The following is a 12637-nucleotide window of genomic DNA, read 5'->3' as shown; positions in this document are numbered from 1 at the left end:
ATTTATTTATTTGAGAGAGAGACAGTGAGAGAGAGCATGAGCGAGGAGAAGGTCAGAGAGCGAAGCAGACTCCCCATGGAGCTGGGAGCCCGATGCGGGACTCGATCCCGGGACTCCGGGATCATGACCTGAGCCGAAGGCAGTCGTCCAACCAACTGAGCCACCCAGGCGTCCCGTATCATGCCTTTTAGAGTGATTCATTCCAGTTTTTTTTTTCTTACCATGGTGATATGGACAGTTTTACACATTTGCTTAATTAATAAAGCCTAGGCCTCTGTAAGTAGTCACAGGCTTATCTTTTTGAAATGGGGTATATGGGTCTTTCTTTGACCCCATTTATAAAAGGTACTGCCCCACCCTCTTTTTTTTTTTATAAACATATATTTTTATCCCCAGGGGTACAGGTCTGTGAATCACCAGGTTTACACACTTCACAGCACTCACCAAAGCACATACCCTCCCCAAAGTCCATAATCCCACTCCCTTCTCCCAAACCCCCTCCCCCCAGTAACCCTCAGTTTGTTTAGTGAGATTAAGAGTCACTTATGGTTTGTCTCCCTCCCAATCCCATCTTGTTTCATTGATTCTTCTCCTACCCACTTAAGCCCCCATGTTGCATCACCACTTCCTCATATCAGGGAGATCATATGATAGTTGTCTTTCTCTGCTTGACTTATTTCACTAAGCATGATACGCTCTAGTTCCATCCATGTTGTCGCAAATGGCAAGATTTTATTTCTTTTGATGGCTGCATAGTATTCCATTGTATATATATACCACATCTTCTTGATCCATTCATCTGTTGATGGACATCTAGGTTCTTTCCATAGTTTGGCTATTGTGGACATTGCTGCTATAAACATTCGGGTGCAAGTGCCCCTTTGGATCACTATGTTTGTATCTTTAGGGTAAATACCCCCACCCTCTTTTATCTTAACTCTACTGAGCCTCATTCCAATTTTGAGCTGCTAGAAAGCCCTCATTTTTCTGACTAACAGATTGATCAGAAAATTGTGTTTAATAGTTTAGGAAAGTCAGTGAAGCAGAGCCTATCACTGACTCAACTTGAGATCATTGAAACTACTTTTCAGAAGGCTTTTATTTGAAAAATTTTCATTTATATATGTATTCTAGTTAAATTCCAGTTAACATAACAGTGTGATATTAGTTATAAGTGTACAATACAGTGATTAATACTTCCATACACGACCTGCTGCTCATCACAGCAACCGAACTCCTTAATCCCCATCACATATTTCACCCATCCCACCACCCACCTCCACTGATAACCATCAGTTCTCTATAGTTAAGAGTCTGTTTCTTGGTCCCCCGAACCTTTTCTCTTTGCTTGTTTGTTTTGTTTCTTAAGTTCTACATATGAGTGAGACCATATAGTATTTGTCTTTCTCTGACTGACATGTCGCTTAGCATAGGAATACCATTGTTCATCCATGTTATTGCAAATGGCAAGAGTTCATTCATTTTTATGGCCGAGTAATATTCCATTACATGTGTATGTATATGCCACATTTTAAAAAAAAATTTTATTTTCTTTATTTGATAGAGTGTGAGAATACAAGCAGGGGGAGCATCAGAGGGAGAGAGAGAAGCAGGCTCTCTGCTGAGCAGGGACCCCTTTGCAAGGCTCAGTCCTAGGACCCTGGGGTCATCACCCAAGCCAAAGGCAGACACTTAACTGACTGAGCCACTAGGCCCCCCATACCACATCTTTATCCATTCATCAGTGGACATTTGGGCTGTTTACATAATTTGACTATTGTAGATAATGCTGTATAAACTTCGGGGTACATGTAATTTTTTGAATTAGTATTTTTGTATTCTTTGGATAAGTAGCTAGTGGTGTGTTTGCTGGATCATAGGGTGGTTTTACTTTTAACTTTTTGAGGTACCTCCTGATGTTTTCCAGGAGAGCTGTAGCAGCTTGCATTCCCATCAACAGTATAAGAGAGTTCTCCTTCACATCCTCATCAACATCTTTTGTTTCCTGTGCTGTTGATTTTAGCCATTCTGACGGGTGAGGTGGTATCTCATTGTAGTTTTGATTTGTGTTTCTCTGATTATGAGTGATGTGGAGCATCTTTTCATGTGTCTGTTGGCCATTTGGATGTCTTCTTTGGAGAAATGTCTGTTCATTTTGTCTGCCCATTTTTTAATTGTATTATTCATTTTCGGGGGTGTTGAGATTGTTAAGTTCTTTATAGATTTTGGATACTACCCCTTTATTAGAGACGTCATTTGCAAATATCTTCTCCCATTCTGTAGGCTGCATTTTGGTTTTGTTGTTTCCTTCACTGTGCAGAAGCGTTTTACTTTGGTGAAGCCCTAATTTTATAGTTGCATTTGTTTCTCTTGCCTCTAGAGACTTATCTAGAAAGAAGTTACTATGGCTCATGTCGCAGAGGTTACTGCCTGTATTCTTTTCTGAGATTTTTATGGTTTCAAGTCTCACATTTAGGTCTTTAATCCATTTTAAATTGATTTTTCTGTATGGTGTAAGAAAGTGGTCCAGTTTCATTCTTTTGCACGTTGCTACTGAATTTCCCTACACCATTTGTTGAAGAGACTGTGTTTTTCCCATTAGATATTCTTTCCAACTTTGTCAAAGGTTAATTGATGACATAGTTGTGGTTTCATTTCTGGGTTCTCTATTCTGTTTCTTTGATCTGTGTATCTGTTTTTGTGCCGGTACCATACTGTTTTGATTACTACAGCTTTGTAATTTAATTTGAAGTCTAGAGTTGTGATGCCTCCAGCTTTACTTTTCTTTTTCTTTTTTTGCTTTGGCTATTTGGGGTCTTTTGTGGTTCCATATAAATTTTAGGGTTATTTGTTCTAGCTCTGTGAAAAATGCTGATGGTATTTTGATAAGGATTGCATTAAAGGTGCAGATTGCTTTGCGTAGTATAGACATTTTGACAATATTTGTTCTTCCAATCCATGAGCATGGAATGTTTTTCCATTTCTTTGTGTTGTCTTCAGTTTCTTTCATCCATGTCTTATAGTTTTCAGAGTTCAGGTCTTTTACATCTTTGGTTAGATTTATTCCTAAGTATCTTGTTGTTTTGGTTGAATTCATGACCTTGAGATCAAGACTTGCACACTCTGCCACTTGAGTGAGCCAGGTATCGCTGGAAGGCTTTTATTGATGGCTTTTATTTTTTTTTACTATGACCCACACTAAATAAATTATATTGCGATCCAGTGCATATGCATGTATATCTGCAACAAACATTTCATGAAATCATATCCTTGCTAAGTGTGGTATACTGTATTTTTTTATTTTACACTGGTTTTCTTCAAAGAACATGTTGGTCAGGATCCCGTGTATTGATTTATGTCACACTCCACTAATGGATCATGTCCTGCAGTTAAGAAGACATTTTAATATTGTTTAAAATAGACATCTTTAAAATAAAATAGACATGTTTTTGCATATTACTAGTAAACATGCTCTATGTTGTCAAAAGTGTCAAGCAAGATGTAAGTTTTTTAATAATATACTACTGATACTGACAAGTAAGTCCTTCAGAAAATTTAGCACAAAGAGAAATTTTATTTTTGCTGTTAACTGCTAACCATTTGGGAAATAATTCTGCACATTATACTAATATACTAGTAGAATTAAGTTAATAAAAATGAAAATGACATGTGGTTTTTTTTCTTTAAAGTTGTAGTGCCGTTTTGTTATCTTCTTACCCCTAATCATACTGCCTGCTTAAAAAAATATTCTCTGGGTGCTGAAGGTATTAGGCCAGTCTGTCCTCTTTACCCTAAATAGACACAGTAACCAATCTGAGTTACATAAAAGTGGTTTCTTGTTTTAACACAAAAGTACCCCAAGTTCATTTGGCTGGATTTTTTTTTTTTTACAAGTTCTAGGTAGTAATTTATAAATGTACTACTTTCACTTTAGGGCAAGAAAATGTGACAGCTGGAGATCTAACTAAACTGGGAACCTGAGGCTGTATGTTCCTTTATCAGTGTGACTCTGAGAACTGAGACCTGCTGGTTCTTTGAAATAATGCTGTGTCTGATGAAGCTTACGGTAAATGTTGTCTCTGTAGGTGACTTACTGCACTAGGACGTCTTCATGCAGTGGGTTTTATGGGCAGCATCACATTGAGGACTGCTGCTTCAAAAGGGCTGAGTTTAGATATATAGCTCCAGAAGCTGCTATGTAATGCAGTTTCATTTCCATTAACAATAAAAGAACTCAGAGCCAGGAAGTGAGCGTGGGAAGCATTGTGGATTTTGTGCAACAGATTCTAAAAGCTTTGAGTGCTTGGGATTGTGCCATCTCATCGATGGTACTTTGCTGTCCATTAAACTGCCTGCCTTCCTCACAGTTATTGATAATGTTTTAAATATATATATTTAATAAATACATTTCAGCCGCAGCAGCCATTCATTTAAATGGGCAGGATTTTAATCCTCTATTTTTGTAAGTCTTCAGAGAAACATTTTTGAGTATGTACATCACTGAGGAGGATAGTGGCTGAGTGATTGTCTAGCTTTCCACATGGCTGCATTTTGTGTTGGCCTGTTCAGTCTTAATGATGCCCTCTGGCAGAGGAATTCATTTGACTGATGCATAGCTCAAGAGAATTATCCAGTCACCTCCATTACTTCTTAGGAATAAGGATAATTGCTTTGTAAGAGGGTGACATGTGTTCAGTTCTTTTGGTGCCCCTAGAGAAGGTTAGCAAACACAAGCAATGTGATGTATCAGCCATCACATTTCATGTTAACATAGTCTGTCTCATTCATTATGTTTCTGTGATTGTATTTTTTATATAGGTATGAAAGTTGAAACTGAAAGATGTTTCGTAATTGTCTTGTTACTTTTAGATTTAGTGGGAACTTGGAAGGAGGCATCATCATGGAAGAGTGGAAGGTTGCTTCCTCTCTTGGTTCTCTTTCTGTTCTCCACTAATGGAGATACCATTTTTGACCCTTCTCTTTTCCTTATCCCCCACTTTTACATCTAATCCAAAGATTATTAGTTTTTTTCTTTGAAATGCCTTAATTATAAATCGTATTTTTAAGTCATTTTCTGCCAGGAAATATTGGCCCATACCCTGCAATAAAATAAAAATTAGGTTTATCTAGCACCTAGCAGCTTGTAAAGAAGTTTCACATATTCTAACTCATGTAATGCTCATAATCATGCTAGGCATGGTAGATGTTATTTTTTAAGTGTTCTGTTATCAAAGCTTCCCCTTCATCATCTCTCTAAGTATTCTTCTCTCTTTTACTTTATACTTTGGGGCCAGATTAATAATTAGTATTTCACCATTATGCTTTTTCTCTTAGCACAAGACCTTTGTTGGTTTCACAGCAAGCTGAATAAGGAAGTCAAAACTCCTGTATTTGCATTTAGAATTATCCATATCTGATTGTAAACTAGACTTCTTTTTTTTATTATCCTAGAACTTTCTCAGAAGAACCTTCTCTGTGTGTTAATTTGGTTCACTGCAGCTAGCATCTGTTACCTATTACATATCAAATACTGTGTTTGTTACTAGGAATAAGAAGTTGAGTTGAACATTCTTTTTTCTTTTTGACCTTTTGAGTCATAAAACCACAAAGAACCAAAAAAAAAAAAAAAATGTGGGAGAGAAGAGGAAAACAGGTGAGAAAGGTTTACAAGGGGTGCCTGGGTGACTCAGTGGGTTAAAGCCTCTGCCTTTGGCTCAGGTCATGATCCCAGGGTCCTGGGATTGAGCCCCGCATTGGGCTCTCTGCTCAGCAGGGAGCCTGCTTCCTCCTCTCTTTCCACCTGCCTCTCTGCCTACTTGTGATCTCTATCTGTCAAATAAATAAATAAATAAATAAATCTTTAAAAAAAAAAAAAAAGAAATGTTAACAAAATTTTGGAAGCTGGAAAGCAGGTAGTCAAGTGGTAACTGACTGAGCAGTCCAGAGAAAGCCAATGATTGAAATGTTCGGCCAGTTTGTAATATAAAATACACCAGTTAAGCTCAAGAATTGGAGACACTAGGAACTCTAGCAAGGATGCTAGAGTAAAAAAAGAACTTAGTGGCAAGTCTATAGAGGTTGGATGGCTAAATCACCTCTTTCCATGGCAACACGTGGCTCATAAGAGATGTAAGTGATATACATTGTGAAAGCTGGGCCACCCAGATGAACACAGGGAAAATGAGAAAGTTTCCCCACTGATTGGTGAGACCCCTGTGGCCTCTGGAAGAAGTACATCCATAAATGCTTGGGATTTCCTTAAACTCTTGCGTTTTTTTCTTCAAATGAAATCTGTGCAATTTCTCTAATAACTTTTTAACTATACAAAAGATTTTCCCCAAATCTTCAAAGAAAAGTGAAGATCTAGGAAATTTTTGTTTTATTTGTATATCTTATGGCCTGACACCTCTCCATATACACATGGTTGTATATACCTTAGAGTAAGAAGCTGGCATTCAGGGTTATTCACCTGTCCCTATTGGATCTCTCTGGCTTTACTTCTCACCATTTCTGTCCATATACTTGTGCTTAATTCATATTGGCTTACCCAGAGTATATTGGATTCTGCACAATTTCTATCATGTTTCCACCTCACTATTCTCTATTCACCTCACTATTAGTATTATTACTAATACTAATAAAATTAGTATTTTATTATATACCCTTTATTGTCTCCTCTGTGAGCCTTCCCTCAAATGCCTCTTGTGGTGGAATGCTTTACCCTCCCTCATCCAATCTCCTATATTGACTTGTTCATATTTTTCTTATAACTCGTCACATTATGTGATTAATTTAATAATAGAGCCACCTGTGTAAGGCCCTGTATGAGGACCTAGAGTACCGTCTCTGCAGGGTGAGAACTGAGTGTTAGATGTCTGATATCTGCATAGGCTGGGTATTAAATGTACAAATGCTTTCCCCTACCTTTGGTCTCTTATTTTTCTTTCCTTCTTTTTTTTTTTTTAAGATTTTATTTATCTTTCCTTCTTTTAAAAAAAAAAATTTGTTTATTTGGGCGTCTGGGTTGCTCAGTCATTATGTGTCTGCCTTTGGCTCAGGCTATGATCCCAGGGTTTGGGATCGAGTTTTGCATCAGGCTCCTTGCTCCACGGGGAACCTGCTTCTCCCTCTTCCACTCCCCCTGCTTGTGTTGCCTCTCTTGCTCTCTCACTCAGTCAAATAAATAAAATCTTTAAAAAAAAAAGATGTATTTTAGATTGAGAGAGCAAGCAATGAGGGAGAGGGGCAGAAGGAGCAGGAGAGAGAATCTTAAGCAGACTCCGCACTGAGCATGGAGCCGGATGCAGGGCTTGATCTCACAACACTGATACTGCCACCTGAGCTGAAACCAAGAGTTGGAGGCTTAACCAGCTGCATTGCCCATGCACCTGTGGTCTCTTATTTTCTAGTTCATCGTTTATGCTTCCTCACAAATGGTTATTCATAACCACAGATCTGGTCATGTCACTACCCTACAAAAATTTTTTGTTTTAAACTTTAAGATGGCATTGAGGATTTTTCCTGTGTGGTTTGAGCCTTACTTTTCTAGTCTCCTTTGTTACCCTAAGCACTCTTTTCCCTATTCCTGCTCCATCCTGATGCTCATGATGCAACTTATAGTTCATCGACTCCCAGACCACCTTTCATTGTTAGACTACCTCTACTTCATCGCTTTTTTGTTTTTTCGTAGTGTTTTTTTGCCTTGGGTTGCCTTTCCCCCTTTTTCAGCTATTAAAATCCAACTCATTTTTTAAGACTTTAGCCAGGCGGTGCGGATGGGGGATGTAGATGGGGACAAGAAAGAAAAGAATATCTTCCCCAAGAAATCCTAAACTGCCTTCTCTCTTTTCTTGCTCACAGATCAGAATCTATGTTTATTACTCTTACATGTACACCATCACCTTACTTCACTTAAGTGTTGTATCTGTGGAATTGAAGACCTGTTAGGTTAAGCATGTACTTCAAAGGTTAATTCTTTGACAGTAAGGGCATGTTGTACTTTAAATGTGTAAGGTGTGAATTTTGGTGCCTCTACTCCCCATTGGAATTCTTACTGTTAAAAAAACTGGCTGGAAAAAAAAAAAACTGGCTGGGCAGGGGGTGGAAAGGGTGGTGTCCAAATCATAAAGACTCCTAAACATGTTTACAAATTTTTTAAAGATTTTATTCATTTATTTGACAGACAGAGATCACAAGTAGGTAGAAAAACAGGCAGAGAGAGAGGAGGAAACAGGCTCCCTGCTAAGCAGAGAGCCCGATGTGGAACTCGATCCCATGGCCCTGGGATCACGACCTGAGCCGAAGGCAGAGGCTTTAATTTAACCCACTGAGCCACCCAGGCCCCCCCCATGTTTACAAGTTTAAACTTGACCGTTTTCTTCTAAGTGATACTAAATTTTTAGGGTCAGACTTGTGCCAAAGTTGGTTTTGGGTCATAATAGCAGTGCTTATACTGTGTCAGGAAGAGCTGTCCTGAAAAATCTTTATGCAGTATTGTATCTGGTGTGGGAGAAGTCTGTGGCCAAGTTGGAGTTTTTTTGTTTTGTTTTTTAAAGATTATTTATATGTTTTGAGAGAAAGAGACCAAGTGCAGGCATGAGCAGGGGGAGGAGTAGGGAGAGAGGGAGAAGCAGACTCCCTGCTGAGCAGAGAGCCCAACACGGGCTCAGTCCCAAGACTCTGGGATCATGACCTGAGCCGAAGGCAGAGGCTTAACCCACTGAGCCACTCAGGTGCTACCCCTGGTTTTGGAGAAAATAAAATTTAATTGTGTACATGTAGAGAATCCACACAGATATGAGATGCCTGCCGAAGTTGGAGTTCTAATCTACCTCTATTGGCTGCTTCTACTTCAACTATCTGCACCCAGTTATTAGTATCCTTTTCACAGTTGCATCAAATACATTTTTAAAAATGTTTTTGGTGAGAGGATTAATCAGAAACACAAATTAACTTTTAGAAGCTTAATGCAATTAATATATAGAGGAAAAATACCTGTTTTCTACTTTCACTTCTAAAAAAAAGAAGTTGTACATCTTAAAATGGTTTCTTAGGTATTTCTCTGGCAATCTCTGAGTCCTCTTTATTATGTTATTTGCAGACAAAAGTTACTCCTAAATTAATATGCTCTTTGACACATAAAGGTGCTTGGCAACCTGACAGCAGTATTAAAAATATAATGGTATGATTTGTAAAGGGCCATCTGTTGTCTAAATCCTGGTTAAAATAGGAACTTATATTGCAAGCAGCTTTTTGTTCATTATAAAAACAAAAAAATCAAAATACTAAGAAACAGTCATTTTAATACCTTAATGTACATCTTTCTATATCCTTTTCCGTGCATATATATTCAACTGTGTACATATATGTCCATGTATATGTATAAATATAACATTTACTTCCATATATTATTTAAATAATAGTTACACTATATGTGCCAGTAACTTTTCATTAGTCAAGGTTTTGGGTGTCTTTGAGATGTGCAGAACATGGTCTTAAGCACCATAGGACATTGAGAGAATCATCAGATAAAATTCCTACCCTCAAGATATTTATAACCTAGCTGATTAAGATAGGACAGATCTATAAGAAGAAATGTGAAGTCCAATGCCATAACTAAACACTCAGGAGGAATTAAAATTAGCCTTCAAGAATCAGTAGAGATGGGTAGGTGAGGGTGGCTAAGTACCCAGTGTGGAACACAGGCTTACCAAGTGGTTAATTGCTGCTTTCATCCTCATCCTCCCTCCAGGCACTTTAGATGTCTAGGAGAATATTGGTTCCATTTATACAGGTGGAGAAGTTGAGAGGAAAAGTTGTTAATATTGCAAGAAGAACTTTGAGACGTCTAAGTGTTGTCCAGGTGGAGAGCTGCTTTCTGCTCATAAAGAGCTAGAGTTCTGGTGAAGAATCACAGCAGCTTTGAAAATCATCTACTGAGATGAGTCTTCCAAAAGGAGGATGGGCATAATTGGTTTTATTTAACACTGTCCTTTTTGCCAACGTGACACTAAATACCGTGACAAATAATATATAATCTCCATTTGTTAGTGAGTTTTAAAAATTGAGGGGTTTGTGTTTATTGTGCCAAAAGTTAAAAATGTGTGTTTTTAACAGTCTGGCGTTTCTTGGTTTGCTTCATAGTTTACTAGTTGGGAAATAATAAATAACAAAATGTGTATATGAGAGAGAAAAGAAATTTGTTTTCTTCTTTTTAAGTTCTCATGCCTAACTTAAATTTCCAAATCCTCGAGTGGTTTCTAGTCTTGTCTTACTGGGTCTCATTATCTCTGTTTAGCTTTTTGCTTATAAATCATGTTTCATATATGTGAGTAGCATTGGGAATGTGACCTTTCTCATGACCCTGTAAGCTAAGATTTTGCTTTGCATTTCCCAAAATAAATGTCACTAAAACATATACATTCTATTTTCCCCTAGGTAAAAATCTCTACACCAATGAATATGTAGCTATCAAACTGGTGAGTAAAATTTGTATTTGTGGTAATTATGTTTTGGTGCTCTTACCCTCACATATTTTTTTACAGGGAATAGTTGTAAGTATTCACAAAAATATTAATTTTTTCTCCTTTGCATATGTTCCCACATAGTCACTTTCCTTCAACCATATATAGTATTACAGTGATGAATCACTATATACCGTGTAATGCTGTGTAGTTAGATGTTGCCAACTATAGTTTCAGTAGCAATGAATCAAAAAATAGTTATTAAAAAAGAGCTGGAAGAAAGACACTGGAAGATTTGTAATTTCTGTGAATTTTGTAACTTTCACAGTGCTATTTTAAAAGATAAAATCACTGGAAATTTTCATTTCCTTTTGCATGGTTGTGACTAATTCATTTTTAAAATGTAAGGTACTTATTAATATACTTAGTAGTAGAGAACCAAATCTGATCATCAAATCATAGCCTTAAAAACTGTCAAATGTGAAAATCTTGTATTCATATTTGAAACAAAAAGTTGACTTGGTTTTGTCAATACTAATCTTGTAAATAAGTAAAGTGGTCATTAAAGATAACATCCTGTTTTAAAAAATATGTTATTTTTGAGGAAGGGTAATTTTAGAAGAAAATTCTTTATCTTATATTTAAGGTCAAACAAAATCATTTCTAGTCATATGTGATGTCAGATGACTAGTTTCTATGATACTGTGTAAATGTTTGTCTTCCTAGTAAGTTTCCCAGGATTTACAGGCAGTTTGGGGCTTTATTAGTTGGAAGACAGAGGAGTTAATGATTGAAGGAAGTATGGTGTGATAATTGTGATAATGCTGTTCTTTTCTCACAAATTGCACTTAACCACATCCACACCTGCTCTGTGTGTTGATTGAGCTTCTCAGTTTATAGAAAAATCAGAGTTGTCTTTTGAAGACAATTATCAGACAGTTACCAGATCAGTTTCTCTACAAAGACATGGACAGGAAGCAGGGCTTAGAGCAGGTAGCTGCTAGGGAACCAAGTGTTTTCTTATGTTTGTTGACTTGGAACTCTTGTTGGAGAAAGGGGAGCAGGAAGACAGGTAATACATGTAACAATGCAGGCCAAATATTTTCTCAGATTGAATATCAAAGGAGTAACCATATTTTTTATTTATAGGAATTTGGTTCTGTAAAAGTGTTCCCTAGTTCATCTGTTCTTTTGTTTTTGTTTTTAATTTTTCTGTTTTACTGCTTCAGTAAGTTGGACTAGTAACAGGAGGAAGCAGTTCCTGAAACACTTTAAAATACTGTCTCAATGCTATATATCTTTCTTAGTTTCCCTTTATTTATCAAGACTTCTCTAGAGGCTTTTTGTTAGGGACAGTCTTTTCTTTTTTTTTTTTTTTTTTTTTTTTAAAGATTTTATTTATTTATCTGACAGAGAGAAACCACAAGTACACTGAGAGGCAGGCAGAGAGAGAGAGAGGAAGCAGGCTCCCTGCTGAGCAGGCAGCCCGATGCGGGACTCGATCCCAGGACCCTGAGATCATGACCTGAGCCGAAGGCAGCGGCTTAACCCACTGAGCCACCCAGGCGCCCAGGGACAGTCTTTTCTATTTAGATTTCTTCTTCCAAGTTCATACTAGTTAATCTCATTAGATAAGTTTATTACATATTGTTCTCATGATGGATTACTGCATTTCACTTGTAGTTTATTAAACTTTATTCTACTTTGTATGGGCAAGAGGGAAAGCTAAAAATAGACTTCATATCTTCTAGTGTGGTGCTCATTTCTCTTTCAAATAAATCTTAAATAAAGGCTTTTTATAGGATAACAATCTTGCCTATGGGCCTTCTCTCTTGCTGTTGGGCTGTGTTCTCCATGGGCGATATGAGGGCAGTAATTGAGCTCTTTTCATTGTAACAGCAAAATTTGCCTTAAGCATTATAGTCCTACAAGGTAGCCGTCTGCTGTTGGTTTAGGATTTCAGGCAGACATGTGTGTTCCAGAATAACCGTGATTCTGGCAAATAGCCAGCCCTCTGTGGAAATGTAATCAGCATCTGGCACAGAAATATAAGGAAGCCCTGCTGGTACTGTTTTCTTTCTACTTTGTTTGGATCTTCACTGTGGGCTTTTGTTTCTAAGATTTCTAGGAACCTTTTAAAAAAATCATATACAACATAAAATAGTATAATGAGC

General features: G+C 37.4%; 1 protein-coding gene across 5 annotated transcripts in view; it reads left to right on the top strand.

The window, feature by feature from the left end:
- Positions 1–12637, top strand: part of CSNK1G1 (casein kinase 1 gamma 1) — a 197060-nt gene that overhangs the window by 101290 nt on the left and 83133 nt on the right. For all 5 annotated transcript variants that reach the window (XM_059372234.1, XM_059372231.1, XM_059372232.1 and 2 more), the window contains one exon: positions 10438–10478. In XM_059372234.1, coding sequence (XP_059228217.1) covers positions 10438–10478 — 41 coding nt within the window. The remainder of the gene's footprint in view (positions 1–10437; positions 10479–12637) is intronic.

The sequence above is a fragment of the Mustela nigripes genome, chromosome 13 (genome assembly GCF_022355385.1).
Source record: "Mustela nigripes isolate SB6536 chromosome 13, MUSNIG.SB6536, whole genome shotgun sequence".
NCBI classification, from domain to species: domain Eukaryota; kingdom Metazoa; phylum Chordata; class Mammalia; order Carnivora; family Mustelidae; genus Mustela; species Mustela nigripes.
The sequence above is the reverse complement of the archived record's forward strand: the minus strand, read 5'-3'. Positions and strand labels throughout refer to the sequence as shown.